Below are 16,221 nucleotides of genomic sequence, written 5' to 3'. Positions count from 1 at the left end.
AACAAAGTGTCCACGTAGATGAGAATTGGACTCGACGTTCCCCTGATAATTTTTGATATATAATTAATGGTACCACGACTAAATACATATCCGCGGACAAAACATCCTCACGACAAAATATCTGTGGACGAAATAACCACATGACTAGATATACTTAAGAAAAATTTATGAGGTAATGGTCTTCAAGTGAGGTTCCACTCATTTTTAATTTTTATGATTCTACACGGTGAAAAATTCCCATTAAATTTTACTATGGGTGCATTGTAACCCCGGACCATAAGAAAACTAGTACAAAATTTACAAGTGTACCATAGTAAACGTATGCGTATAGGTCCCAATCGTGTCCAGTTTTCAGAACTGATCTTAAATTTTTTTATGACAGTTCCGGAGTAATAAAAAATTAATCATAACACCGACCCACAAAATAAAAAAAGTAGTCTGTACTTTTGACCGGATGGCTTATGGTTGAATAAATTTCAGATTTAGATTAAGCGGGCGAAAATACATAAAAATCATACTTGGTCTATAGTTCCATAAATTTTTTTCTTACCAAAACTGCTAATTTTTGGCGATTTTTATGGTTTTTTGCAGTTTACTTAAAATTTTGAGGGTGTCCGGGCAAAACTGACTTCAGATTCAGAGTCAGCGCATCGAAATACATAAAGATAGGTAGGTCCGGTCAAAAGTACAGACCACTTTTGTTATTTTATGGGCCAGTGTAATTATTGAAAAAAATTTATTGACACCCGTAAACCGTTTTTCAGAGGAGTAACAATTTGGAAAGTTTTTTTTTATGGTTTTCTTGGGATTACTGCAGTACCGTGCATAATAAAAAAGTTTAAGGTCAGATTTGAAAACTAAACACTTAAAGCTACAATTAACCTTTTTTGTTTTTGTTTTACGACCATTTTGCTTAGAGTTACAACCTATCGAAAATCACTTAAAAATTTGAACTGTCGCAATTAAATTCCCGGATACTTTTCGAAATTCCCTGATATTTCTCGGTACATGGCCACCCTGCCAATATTTCTCTGCATAATTTCCTGTATTTTTTGGCGCTGCTCTGTCCGCCCAATAGTTTATCCTAGTCTAGACATTGCTACCGGCTGCCCAGCCATCTTTTAAAAATCTTATCTTTATATTTATATAATAATCAATTTTTAATCGCGATAATTTACAAAATAATCGACGACCAGGACCCACCGGAGATCGATTGACGCTTAAATAAGGCCTAACTTGGACATTATTAACAATACAAACATTTAAATTAATATTGGAAAATTTTCGGTACGTAACACTATTAAAAAAATAATCGTACTTGCAAAAGATAAATTTAAAAAAACTAAACAGTATGAATTTATTTTAATTTTTAATCTAAAAAATAATACTAAATTTTATTCCTATATTGTTACATAGTTTGATACTGGTATCATTATTTAATTTGTTTTTTTTTTTTTTTTTATCATTTGTTTCTTTGAAATATTTTACAATGACCGTATTAAGTTTCATCTATGTTATTAAGATGAAACTATTCCCGTAGTAGAAGCATATTAATTTAAAATTTTATTTTAGCTATGAAAATAAATTTTTAAAAAATTATCAAGTTATTTGTTAGTTAAATTAATTTTATAATAAATATTTACTTTGTTTACAGACAAAAATTTGGTGTAAGTAATTAACCAATCATTTGTACAAAAAATTTTTTTAATTATGATTTGTCTATATTAATTCAACAAATCGATAATATCAATAACAAATTTCTTATTTCACATTTTTTTCTTCATTTTATAAATTTAATGAAAAAAAAAAAAGCTTTTTGATAAAACTATCAACAAATGTAATTTATAAATTTAGATTTAATAAACATGATATTGTTTACGAAGTAAAGACGAGGTACTCAATGAGGGAATCATCATCATCGATAAGACAAAAAGTACTTTACCCGAGACGTTGTAATTTAAATTGTCAGTCTTTTGCCATAATCTACAATATAAGTGAGGCCGCCATGAACTGTTAATTTATTTTAATTTTTTTTTCTTTTTATAAATCAAGGTCAGCATATATAATATATAAACGAATATAGATGTTTTAACGTTTTATAAACTATAAAGTTTTATTTATGGCTAACACATCTCGCATCATCATATTTCTGAGTGTCCACAAGGCATTTACAACATTTCCATGATTGCCAACTCCATTTCCGAGCCAGTCTGCTTGCAATTTAGTAACATCCGGAATTTGCGTATTTTCAGGAGTCGCATTCATTTGCTTATCCCAATTAGATATGTAACGATTTTCAACATTCAATCCTTCAATATATCTGTAATAAATTAATTAATCGATTTAAAGAAAAAGCAAATTATATAATGGAGTCTCTAGCTTAAATAATAATTTTTTTTTATTACCTTAAGTACGCATCCGAATGTAAAACTCTACTTGGCCGGGGTGGAACTGCGATAAAAAGTGGATCTGGTTGCTTAGATGCTGGTATAGTGGCAGTTTGTGTCGCAGTTGCTAAAATTTATAATATTTATTATTTTAAAATACTTAATACTTAATTGATATTTATTAATTTATTTAATTTACCATTATCCATTGGTGGTAATATCGTAGGTCCTTTGGATGCCATATAATTTCTGTTGAAAAATTAAAATTTTTAATAATTCTAAATAACTAAAAATTTTATTTAAGGTAAAAGACCTGGTACCCGATCATGGGACTAGTACTCGATCCTAAAAAAATAGTGTTCTGATCGATTTTAAGAGCTTGTCATTAAAATAACAATAACTAGAAAACAATGCAGAATTTAAAAAAAATTATCAATAATAATTTGTAAGAAATAAAATTGTCTATAAACAATATTCATGACATTTTATGATAAGTCCGATAATTTCGCCGCGAAAGTAAAAAGATCTCGAAATTTACTCTAATTTAACTTCGAGGTCCAATAACTTTTGAACAAATGGATTTATCAAAAAATGATAAGAGACTTTTTTGAAGAGCGTTAAATTCCCTACAAAAATGTATGCTGGGCTTATTCGTACGAGGAGCCATTGCCGAGGTTTAAAACTCCAAACTAAAAAAAATTTTTTTTCTCCATATTATTTAAACGGGAAATCAAAAATCACGAAGCGCCACCTTTTAATATTAATATTAAGAGCTCAAACTTTACCAGAATTTTTTTTCATCATCTTTAACGATATTTTCACGGTAACTAAAGAAAAAATCGGTCTGTCGGTTGACCCTGCGAGCCAGCTCCAAAACTTCCCGCCTATTTCGAGCTCCTGGAGCTCGAAAAATTGTTGTAGATACATTTTCGAGCTCTTCAAGCTCGAAAATACTTTTGTATGCCTTTTGTTTTCGAAAAAAAAACGTTTTTTACCATTTTTTCTCAAACGATATCTCTCGAACGAATAAACCGATTGAGACGTTCAAGGTGGCAATCGATGCGTTTTATTGAGTTCTACAACTGATCAGATTTTGAAATTGATTTATCGAGTCGTTTTTGAGAAATTTTCAAAATACTAAAAAAATTTTTTTTTTTTTTTTTCAATTCTTCCGACAACGGTTTCTCTTAAAAGAATTGACCGATTTTGATGTTTGAGGTGGCATTCGACGCGGCTTATGAAACTTCAGAGCCCAGTTGATTTTGGAATCAATCCATCGAGAACATAAAAAGTTATCCAAAAAAAAACATTTTTGAAAAAAGTTTATTTTTGGAATATCTCTGAACAAGCCGTACCGATCAAGTTTAATTTTTTTTCAGCTTCAAGATATTCGCAAGCCGCATCGAATGACATCTTGATGATCAAAATCGGTTCATCCGTTTAAAAGTTTTAGTTATTTACATACGTACGTACGTACATACATACATACACTCGGAGATCATTGTGAAATTGGTCAGGATAGCTTCCTAGAACCTCAAAACGTCAAGATCTCTTGGAAATTCGATTTTCGAAAATCGGACTGAAACCGATAACTTGCCGAATTTGTGCAAATTTGCAATTTTCTTAGCGGGAAGTTAAAAAAAATTAGTTCTATTTTTTGGCCCACCCTGATAGATATACAAATATATAAGTGTTTGGATCCTAGTTCCTTGATCGGGTTCTGAGTCTCTTACTTTACTTTGAACAATATTTTTTACGATAATTCTTTAACAGTACATTGGATGCATTTAAAAAGTGGGGAAACCCGTCTAAGAATGCCTTTAATTTTATTTACATTATTAATTAATGCAAAGTAAACAATTAAATAATTAACTCACTTGCTTCGTTCACTAGGTGGTATAATACGACCATTTCCTTTTAGGATGTGCAGCTCTTTAACATGCCTCGCCAATCTTTGTACACTTGGAAAAGGAGGCACATTTTTTTTTGTTCGACCACAACCTCTCCACTGACATTGAAACTCTACATCTATTTATATTTTTTAAAATAATTAATAAAATAGTAAAAACACTTTTGCATAAATAAATAAATAAATAAAAAATTACCAGATGGAGCATTAATAAAAGACGATTGCACATGTCCATTTTGTTCAGCAATACAGTGATCTATACAATCTGTCATGTCCTCAAATTGCCAATCACAACTGTCCCAGCAACATTCAAAAACTTGGTCAACTGGTGTGCCGATAGTCAATGCCAAAGCTCTACTCTCAGCACCCTCGTTCATCTTCATTGCTCTTTCTTCCCAAACTTGTTTTTCACCCGCTGGTAATTTTCTCCACTACAATTAAAATATAAATGTTTTTTTTTTTAAACATTAACTTTCTTTTAATCACTTCAGTGTACCGATTTTTTTTTGTGTGGGCGTGTGTGTTTGGAGTTTTTTAAAAAAAATAAAAAATAAATAGGTGAATAAATAAAATAACTGAAGAAATAAATAAAAAAATAAAATAAACAATAAAAAAAAAACTAAATATAAATAAATAAATACCTCGTTACCAACAATTCTGCTAATCTCTCCAAAGGTCGAATCGGGATTGTTTTGTGTAATGCTCGTTCGCATTTTACTCGAATATAAAATATACCCCGTAACTAATTTCTTACCCGTTGTTTTCTAAACAGAAGAAAACACAAATTATAAACTCATATAATTAAACGAATGTTAAGAAAAAAAATAAGTTTATTATTATTTGTTATTATTATTATTAATTTATTTTTTCTAATATTAATGATCAGATCGATTATTTATTTTTGTTTAAATTGGATTAATCGAATAACAAATGTGATTAAAATGATTATGTACATATTAATTTACTGTAACGAAGTCAAAAATGATAAATATGCTGGCATATTTTCTGTAAATAATATTAAAAATTTAACTGAATACAAAAGGAGATAAAGATAAAAATTAAAAAATTAAATAAAAATGTAAATAATATAAAAATAAAAAAATTTTTAAAAATAATATAAATGAATAATGAGCAATCAATAGCACGTGGGGCCTACCTTTTTAGTCGACACAGGCGTTTGGGCATTGGCGAGCACCGGTTGAGCTTCAGTAGAGCCCACGGACGGTGGTCCGCCTGCATCCATGCTGTCTTCACCTACTCCGATGCCTAGTACTTCAGGTTCCAGCTTCGGTAGCAATGGTGACGCATCCTACACGATTTATTTTTTTATCATACGTACATTTTTACTTAATTATTTTTATTTTTTTTCAGAAATATAGCTATTGTAGAGAGTCACATGTCGCAATTTTCAAAAAATTTTGCTGTAATATATTTTTTCATGATACCAGCATCGAAACTTGAAATTTCAGTGTCTCTACAGCCCGTCGCAACAAGCTAATTTCAAGCCGATGCTGCAAACAACTGCTAGCGAATTCGTAATTCACGAATCCCTTCACAGCGAGTAGAAACATGCGTATTTCTTCCCGTGGGAAGAAACACAATTGTTTCTGCCCTGTGCTAAATATATTTAATGTTCATTTGCAGCCCTATTACTCTCATTTGTTTATTTGTCACTTCAGTTTACTCATTTCATTTTTTAAGTGACAGTTTTAATTAACCAAATAAAATTATTAAATAATAAGTGCAAATAATATTTTTGTATTATTTACTATTTAATAAGTGACTAAATCACATATTTCTCATTCTTTAACAGTTCTCCGTATCATCGGTTTAAAATTAACTTGTTTCTTACTGGCTGCTGACACTGATCTTCAAGTTCCGATGCAGGTAATCATGAAAAATAGTGTGTAACTCAGGATAAAACACGATTTCAGAGTGCGGGTGATGTCAGCCCTCGCCTGCGGCTCGGGCAGCCAACCTCACCCTAGTCTGAAATCGTCTTGTTTCATCCCTTGTCACACAATATACTATTTCATGATATCAGCATCGAAACTTGAAGTTTCAGTGTCTCTACAGTCAGTCGACACAAGATAATTTCAGTCTAGTGCCGCGAATGAATATTAGCAAACGCGTAAATTTTGAATGCCTTCAATCAGCGGGCAGAAACAAACTTGTTTTGTCCCTTTGAAAAAAACAAAAAATGTTTCTGTCGGCTGACTAAAGGCTTTCGCAATTTAAACTCTGATACTTGTCATTTGTTTAATAGTAATTTTAGACCATTAATTTTATTTACGTAAATGATAGCTCTGACTTTGTAAGTAAGTATCATAAAATTTAGTGTGAATAATAAATAGTATTTATAGTGTCTGCTTAATTATAAATTGCAAATGACAATTTGCGATTACGCTAATAGTTCATCACACCATTGGTCTTAAATTAACTTGTTTCTGACTGACTGCTACTGAGACTTTAAGTTCTAATGCAAGTAATCATGAAAAATAATGTGTGAAATTCAGAATGAAAGACGATTTCCGACTGTGGGTGATGTTAGACAACTTCAACCTGGTCTGAAATCGTTTTATTTCATCCCTTGTCATACAATATACTATTTTTTCGAAGCTTGACATTAAAATGAAAATAACTAGAATACAATGCAGAATTTTAGAAAACTTTATAAAAGATATTTTGTAAGAAATAAAATTGTCTACAAAAAAGATCCCATGTGATAAGTCTGATAGTTTCACCGGAAAAGTAAGAAGATCTCGAAATTTGAATTCAAGTTCAATGATAAGAGACTTTTTTTGTAGAGCCTTTAACTGCGAACAAAATTGTATCCGAAGATTATCTGTACGATGAGCTATTGCCGAAGTATAAAATTTCAAAATTAAAAATTTTTTTTTCTCATGCCAAATGAATGCTGGCTACAATTTTTATCGGATCTTAATGAAACTTGGTACGTTTGTTTTTTGAGAAATTACATTGATCAAGCTCCAAGATGAGCGAAATCGATCGAATAGTTTAGAAGATCTGGGTGTTTGAAATTTTTTTTGATTTTCATAAAAATAGCATTTTTTCCTTTAGCCTTAAGGAGGACCACTAGCGTAATATTTTGAACAATTCATTTTTTTTCATATTTCAATAGTCTATACCTTAAAAAATAATATACTAAAATTTCAAATGCATTTCTCGAATAGTTTTTTTTGTTACTGCCACCTGAAAAGCAGTCGCTTATCGATTTTAAATACATTTTTCAAAATCACTGCAGGTATAACTCGAAGACAAACCATCCAATCGATTTGAATCGAATTGCAGCTTCTTTTATATATGTTTTTATCACCATGAACCTCCAGTTTTCCGATTAAATCAAAAACGTCATTTTGGCAAGCCAAAAATCATTAAATTTTCGAGCAAAATTTATCACTATCACTGCAGCAGTGAGGGGAATTTTTTTTTGAGCGTTGAGAGATTGTGAAAAACTCGCTAAATTTTGAATTTTTTGGTTCATAAATTTTATCTTATATTCATTATATATCCACAAATATATTCTTAAAATATTAAAACATAACATGCAGTAGTTTTCTTTAAAGAAATTCCCAAAAATCACCTTTTTTTTAAGCGATAACTTAATTTCGTAAAATGATCCTGAAGTTAATAGATAATTAACAATTTTTGGATTTTTCTTTCAACAAATCAATTGCATAAAAATATATATATATATACGCATGCAAAAAATTAAAAAATCTATAGGTTTGCAATTTTTTGAAATATTTTTTTTTTTTTTACATTATATTATTTTTTTAAAAATTCGAAAATTATTAGATGTCGGTTAACTTCAGTATCATCAAGATAAATGAAAAAAAGAGATTTTTTATAAAATTAGGAAAATTTCCCACTTCCAGAACTTTTAAAATAATCGATCGTTTTAGCTCATTTTTGAATCTGATTACAACAATTACCCAGAAAATATGTATTTATTTCCATGAATGAGAAATATACCTTTTTATTCCGGGTATGGATTTAGTCCGGTTTACACAATTTTTCTGAATCATACGTACGTTTTTACTTATTTATTTATTTTTTTTTATTTTTCCTTACAGCCGATTAAACTCAAAAATCACATTGACTTAAATATTTGTTAGTCGAAACTAGCTTATTTTAAAAACTAAATTTTGATATCTCATATCTATCAGTTATTTAATCATTACTTTTTCGTTTATTCAAGATAAAGTACCCATCAAAGATAAACCCAACAGGTGCTCATTGTTTTGATACGTCGGTAATTACCGATGAATTTGCTACACATGTTTAATAGAGGGATATTTTTTTTTCTTTTTAACGTAATAAAATTAAGTATAACAGAAATATAAATATGCCGGCATAAAAAAAAAAACATGCAAAAGCACAAGCCAACACAGTTAAATATTTTTTATTGTTTAGTTTAATAATATATGCATGTATATGACACTGAGGTTAGCCAACGTCTAATAATTTTTGTATTTTTTTTTCAAAACGATAAATTATAAAAAAAAATATTTTTAAAAATTGTTTATATAGTTTTCTGAATTTTTTACACGTGCATATTTTTTTGCATTGATTAAATCGTTGGAAAAAAAAAATCTGAAAATTGTCTGTTAACTTCAGGACCATGTATGTGTATGCATATATTAATATGTATAGATATATTTTAAAAAATTTATATCTATCAGCATTAATTTATTGCGACTAAATTTATCATTCGATTACTGTATTAGCTTGCGCATGATGAAATAATAAAAGCATGCAAACTATTTAAAAAAAAATATATATTTTTTTGATTAATGTTGATTAATATTGCAAGAGCAGAGTACAGATTTACAATTACCATTTCAAAATGAGTTGTACTGGACGTGACAGACTTGACTGGCAAATGTGTCTGTGCCACATCACTTGATACCTACAACACACACATGCCAAGCATTATTGCAACAATCTGTTAGCTATTTGCGCTAATAAAAATAATAAATAAATAAAATAAATTTAGTGAAATGCGAATTTATAATAGCAACAGAGTGTTAATTTTAATAAAAAAAAATAATAACAGATATTTCTAATACAATTATTTATGAATATTTGATAACTTACTTTAGCGGGATTTATTGGCCTTCGGAAAAAATAAATCTCATCTTGCGTTACAGCAGACGTATGTGTGTATTTTTTTAGTCCATCTTGAGGTAATTTTTTGATGAAATTTTTAGTCTCATCATAAATTGATTCGCAAATAAAAATATCATCTTCTGGTATTTCTGTTGGCCGGCCTGTATATATATTAAATGTTATAATTAAATTGCGACAATGCGCTGATTAAAAACTCGGATTGAATTTGATTGGAAAATTCTCATCAGATTCAATCGGGAAATAATTGAAAAAGAATTATTATTTTACGATAAAATTCGATTAAAATATTTCCATCGGATTTGATAGGAAAGTTACGAATGAATCCGATGGAAAGTTAATAGGAAACTGTAAAATTAATCGGAAAAAAATATTATTTTCCGATTGAATCTGATTAAAAAATTTCAATCGGATTTAATCGAAAAATAATTGAAAAAAAATTATCATATTCCGATAAAACTCGATTAAAATATTTCTATGGAATTCAATAGAACAGTTACGAATGAATCCGATTAAAAATTAATAGGAAACTGGAAAATTAATCAGAAAAAAACATTATTTCCCGATTGAATTTGATTAAAAAATTTCAATCGGATTTAATCGGAAAATAATTGAGAAAAAATTATCATATTCCGATAAAATTCCATTAATTCCGATAAAAATCCATTAAAATATTTCTATCAGATTCAATCAGAAAATAATCTTAAAATAAATTTATTGTTTTCCATTTAAATTCGATTGAAATTCAATCGGATGCTTAAATCGTTCAGGAGCAATTCTGATTGATTGTTTTTTTCCTATTGAATCTGATAGAATTCTGATTGAGTTTCAATCAAATACAATCAGAGTTTTTGATAAGGGATGATAAATTATCACTATTCTTATTATAAATAAAAAAAAAAAAAAAAAAACTTACAGCAAATATATTCTCCGTATTCTAAAACAGCACATCTTCCCATAATAGCAACAAATGGATGTGTTGCATCAGTTACAGAGAGAAATAATTCTTGTTTGTAAAATAATTTTGTTGGCGCATGAGGAATTTCAGATGGTGTAAGTAACCATGGTCCTTTAAAATAACATTTACCATCTTTAGTTGACCATATCGAATCAACTTGAGCTATTTGTTGTCTGCCACCATCAGTAGCAACATAAACGAAGTCTCCAGTTTTAATAATACCCGTACACGTATTATATTGTTCATAATATGTGTTATCTAAATCATCAGTATTAAATAATATAACATTTGGTTTTTCTTTTTCTGTAAGTTTTTCACCTTCTTCTAATTCAGCAATTTCTTCTTTATGTTTTTCTAATCGTTCTTTATAAACCGATATAATACGTTTAGGTTCTAATGTTTTTTCACGTGAGACTAGTTTCAAATGATCTGGATCAAAATTCCATACTTTTATTTTTTTAAATGCCCGTGCACGAGTTGAATATCTCGATTCACAAACATAAACATCCTTTTCAAGAAAACCTTCTGGTTGCATTCGAAAAAAATCTTTGACGCTCAATACACAGCATCTACCAGCAACTTTAGATAAAGGTACGGCAATATGAGCATCACTTTTAAACAATTCTTTATCAATAAATTTACGTGATGCTACATGATAAGTTTCACTAGGCCTGTAAAATAAGTTGCCATAGAGCATTTGTTGTCCTTCGGAATTTGTCCAGAGTCTCTCAATAAGCACAACACTCGGTTCCATGCCTCGTTCCCCAGGTTCGATGTAAGCGAAGTCACCAGCACGATAAATTTCTTGATTAAAACTCATAGATCCACCATTTTCACTGCCATTACCACTAACTACAGGACTTGATCCAGATTCTTTGGTTTCATTACCATCGCAGCTCTCTTCTTCCGGAGATAAATTTGATTCTTGTTGATGTTTTGTGCGTTTTAATTCAGCAACTTGGTTTGATAGATCAATCAAAGAATAATTTAATGCCGGCGAATGCAAAAGATCACCGCTACGTGTTACTTCATCACGTGTGCGAAGAAAAAATGCCTGAAGTTCAACACTGTCTTCAAATGGCTGAGAATCACTTCGTGATAATTTTCTGGCTCTTTCTAAACACGTAAAAATATCCTCTTGAAATCTATCCAAACGTTTGTAAACACCGCGATCTAATCGACGTTTTATTAAATCCAATGAAAGTCCACGTATTTTTTTACCATCGATGATATCATGCTCTGGTAACTCTGCCATTGAATCTGAATAACATCGGCCTTCTTCATCCTGATGATTGTACAGAGCAGTAAAAATAGTCGCCAATATTTCTTGTACGGCTGCAGGCACGTCTGGAACACTTTCATCGTCTTCACTTAATTGAAGTTTTGTTTGTAATACCAATCGTTGTAAAATTAAGGCATCTTTATAGATTTGAGAATCTGGTTCATTGTACTTGCAGGCATTATCAAACATCAATATAAAATCAGATACTAATTCATCTAGACTTTCATAACCGTTAGTTTTTAATGTTGATGCTATTTTTTCCATATTCATTGGCTGCTTAATGACTTCATAGTAATCTGGGTATTCATTTTTATTTGGTAATTTCATAAATATTAATGACAATTGCCGGCCTTTTGAATCATGATAATCTTTTATAGTATCATACATCGTACGTAATTTCTGTAGATGGAGCGGTACTACTTTCTTTGGTCTTCCTACATTACGGGTTGGTGTTGACGTTGCTGACTTGATAGATCCAGATGATTTTGAATCTGGCAGAGGACCTAATTCTCTCACTTTGTCCATCAATACTCTTTCTAATGTATTTGCATCTTCGTATATTAATGATCCTTCTTCATTGTATTGACGACAATTATTGAACATCAATTTAAAATCTTGTATTAATTCATTTTCATTTTGATATTTTTCAGCTTTTATGTTTGCCTCGATTGCAAGCATGTCTATTGGGTCGGTAATAACTTGATAATAATCTGGGTAGATTTTTTTTGATGGTTTTTCCATAAACATTAACATTGGCTGACGACCATCCTCACACTGCAATAATATAGTAAATAAATAAAAGTTATTAATTAATTTATAAAATTGGTTGGCAAGGCATTAGTTGCCTACAATGTTTCTGATGAATGTATCGAATGCCTAAAATCATTTTTCATACATTATAAATGCTTACAGCCCAATTTCTTACTGCTCAGTTGCCTACTAAAATTTATTTTCTACGGTATTGCCTACATAAATATAAAATATATGATTTAATTGCATTCAAAAATTATTGCACTGTTCTATTGCCTACGGAAAAATATTTCATGATGTTCAATTGATTACTATTTAACTGTGTACCCAAATTAAAGAAATACCTAATTAATGTAGATAAGCTTCTGGTTTATTTGCTGAGAAAATCAAATACTTGTTGAGGAGAAATGATTAACGTTCACGATCGATCACTTAAGAAAAAAAAAACAGCTGATTTGAAAAATATCAGAACTACTGTAGTGTTCACAATAGCAACTGGAAAATTCCGAGTTTTCTATTAGAAATTAGTGGCGTGGTCAGGTCATTTTCTACACCGACTATGAGATTCAGCCCAGTATTTTATGATGGACCGGGCGAGTTATACTATTGTGAAATTACCGTGGTTCTGATATTTTACAGATCAGCTGTGTTGTTTTTCTCAAGTAATCGGTCGTAAACGTTGATCATTTCTCCTCAATAAGTACTTCATTTTCACAGCAAATAAATTAAAAGCTTATCTACATTAATTAGATATTTCTTTGATTTGGGTACACAGTTAAATAGTAATCAATTGAACATCATGAAATATTTTTCCGTAGGCAATAGAATAGTGCAATAATTTTTGAATGCAATTAAATCATATATTTTATATTTGTGTAGGCAGTACTGTAGAAAATAAATTTTAGTAGGCAACCGAACAATAAGACATTTGATGTACGAAAAAATATTGTAGGCATTTGATACATTCAGCAACAACAATGTAGACAACTGATGCCTTTCGAAATTGTTTTACATACCACGTATTCTATGACACACTTAACTAATGCGTATAAACGCTTTTTTAATGGTATATTGTCTTTATATTTTCCACGAGTCAAAACATTTGAGGCACGTTTTATTAATTTTGTCTGAGAATTTGATTCTGATTCACAATCTGAATCTGAATCTTGATCAAACTCTAAAAGCTCCTGTACTTTTTCTTGCATTATTTTTTGTAATTTCACAGCACACTAAAAAAATTAAAAAAAAAATAATTAATAAAATATATTGTCTATTCCAGTCGAATATCCGTCTCAAGCCTGCTCAAGGGAACGTAGGGAAAATTTTTCTTACTATCTTGCGTTAAGTTTTCTCCTTGACTACCTGTTATAAGCCCATTATATTTTATGTGACGTTATCTCAATTTTTCTAGTGCTTGTAGTGCTAAAATCTTCGTGAAATACAGATAGTATCATATTGTTAGTTTATAATTTTAACGGAGGCTTATAACGGGCTGTCAGGTACGAAACTTAAAAGAGAGTTTGTGGGGGAAATTTTTTTGGACTCAGTAATTCCCGATGGGGGAAAGAGGCTTATGACGGTAGTCGACTATACCATAATTAAAAAATAATAAATAATTACTTTGTATAAACGTGATGTATGAACGTTATATTTTTTAGCATTTTCAAACATTATATTCATGTCACCAGCAACTTCACTGACAGTACCATACTCTCCTTTTTTTATTTTAGATCTAATTTGTAACAAAGAAATAGGATTTTTAATCATTTTGTAATAATCAGGATAAAATCGTTTGGACGGTAATTTCCAGAAAAATTCACTCATTCTTATTCCTTGAGTGTTTGGCGCAGTTCTTATTGTTTGAAATAACAACCACTGCGGATTATCAGATTCTTCAATTTCAGCTGTTTCATCATCTTCGTCATCACTCTCTTCGTCTTCATCCATCAAGGTTGCAGTTTGCGTAATTAATGATTGAGCAAAACTACGACTACCTCGTTTGCTACGAGTTGAAGGTGTTGTTAATTTATTTGAAAATACACTACTAGTACCACCGTCTTGTTTTTTAGCAGCAGATGTTATTATTTTTTTTAATATTTTAGCGTCTTTATAAATTTGTGAACCTGGTTCATTAAACTGACATGCATTACGACACATAAGCATTAAATCACGTTCCATTTCACTAAGATAATTATAAACACCTTCTTGAATTTTTATTGCTATTGTTTTTAAATCAATTGGCGTTTCAATGACATCGTAATATTCTGGATAAAGTTTTTTAGATGGCTTTAATTGAAATACTGAATGCAGTACTCTGTTATTATCAGTAGGATCAGTTGCTGTCATAACAGTAGTAAAAAGATCTTCGTAAGGTTGCATTGATTCTTCATCAGGATTTGTTGAGCTCTCGGAAGTGTCTTCAGTGTCATCTGGATGTTTAACTGTTGCTTTTCTTGACAATCTACCAACTTTCAATATTATTTTACCTTTTGGTTCTGTTTCTTCATACTCATCCATTATACGGTTTTTAGTATTTACACACAACTCCCATAAATCTGTAGCATCTTTGTACTCTGGTGATGTGCGCATATAAAATGCTTTTGCATTATTTACCATTAGTTGAATATCAGCAGCTAAATCTTCCATATCCCGATACTCATCTGTTTTTAATTTTTGTTGAACTTTCAACAAGTCAATGGGATTTGAAACAACTTCATAATATCCTGGCTCCTGTCGTCTCTTTGGCACTCTGATAAAAGCATCACACAGCAGAGTTCCATCTTCTTTTTTTTGATTTCTTATAATATCATACAATTGTTGGCACAAGTCACTCTATTTAATTTTAATTCATAATTACAATCATTATTATTGTTGACATTCATATATAAAATAATAATAATAATAAAAACTTACAGGATCTAGTTTTTTTCTTCGTTTAGTTGGCTCAGGTATTACTTCCTCAGGATCATCTTCAGTACCTCTGCTGGCAACAGATGATGTTCTACGTCGTTTATGCATCGTAACTCAACTAAAAAATAATTAATTATATAAATATATACATTACAATACAATAGTATTTTTATTATTAAAATTATTATATTGACTGTACTTAAAAAAAAAAAAAAAGGAAAAGTAATTTCTCATTTTAACATTTACTCACGCATTAAATTTATTTAAACAAATTAAAAAAAATATATATAAATATAAATACTATATAATATGATTTATTTATATTTATAATTAATATTAATAAAATCATGTAATAAATTAAGTTGCGTTGATTCGTAACAAAAATTTACCGCCATGACGCGCTCACGTTCATGCACCAATAGATTGAAAACAATTTTAATAATAACCAATTATATTACGATTATTATCTTACCTATATCATATGAATTTTATAACAATTTTTGCATCTATAATAACCATCGAATATACATAAAAAAAACCTCTTTTATAAACAAATTTATATTGAATTTATGTGACACAGAACCCATCCGACGCCATAACCCTGAGTTTACTTTTACTTGTATTGTATATATATTTGTGTGCAATGTAAAATACAGTCTGTTGGTATAATAAGAAATATATAAATGTATATATATATATTATTACGAAATTGGTGTTATACGCACGCGTTGATCAATATACAATGTGATTTTATTGGCTGAGAAAAATCTGTCTTGCTTACTCTTTTGCCGCGAATATTTAAAATTCCATTAGAGTAAGAGAGACAAACAAGTCTCATATTATTCTTGTAATAAAAATCCACCCATCATTTATA

At 29.8% G+C, this 16,221-nt stretch overlaps 1 protein-coding gene across 3 annotated transcripts; it reads right to left on the bottom strand.

Moving 5' to 3' along the window:
* Positions 1-1,600: 1,600 nt before the first annotated feature.
* LOC103568524 (protein polybromo-1) lies at positions 1,601-16,023 on the bottom strand. 3 transcript variants are annotated; one of them, XM_014440976.2, is made up of 14 exons: positions 15,820-16,023; positions 15,351-15,465; positions 14,058-15,269; positions 13,454-13,666; positions 10,364-12,461; positions 9,418-9,590; positions 9,158-9,229; positions 5,453-5,605; positions 4,938-5,060; positions 4,493-4,727; positions 4,265-4,415; positions 2,587-2,636; positions 2,406-2,514; positions 1,601-2,320 (listed from the first exon to the last, which is right to left on the bottom strand). In XM_014440976.2, exons 2-14 carry the CDS (start codon positions 15,453-15,455, stop codon positions 2,104-2,106), a joined length of 4,911 nt encoding a protein of 1,636 aa, XP_014296462.1. In that variant the 5' UTR covers positions 15,456-15,465; positions 15,820-16,023; the 3' UTR covers positions 1,601-2,103. The 3 variants fall into 3 exon arrangements, with proteins under 3 accessions (XP_014296462.1, XP_008543653.1, XP_014296463.1); XM_008545431.2 differs by lacking the exon at positions 5,453-5,605; XM_014440977.2 differs by lacking the exon at positions 9,158-9,229.
* Between the last annotated feature and the right edge of the window lie 198 nt (positions 16,024-16,221).

Source organism: Microplitis demolitor, chromosome 1, assembly GCF_026212275.2.
Source record: "Microplitis demolitor isolate Queensland-Clemson2020A chromosome 1, iyMicDemo2.1a, whole genome shotgun sequence".
In the NCBI taxonomy this organism is placed as follows: Eukaryota; Metazoa; Arthropoda; class Insecta; order Hymenoptera; family Braconidae; genus Microplitis; species Microplitis demolitor.
The sequence above is the reverse complement of the archived record's forward strand: the minus strand, read 5'-3'. Positions and strand labels throughout refer to the sequence as shown.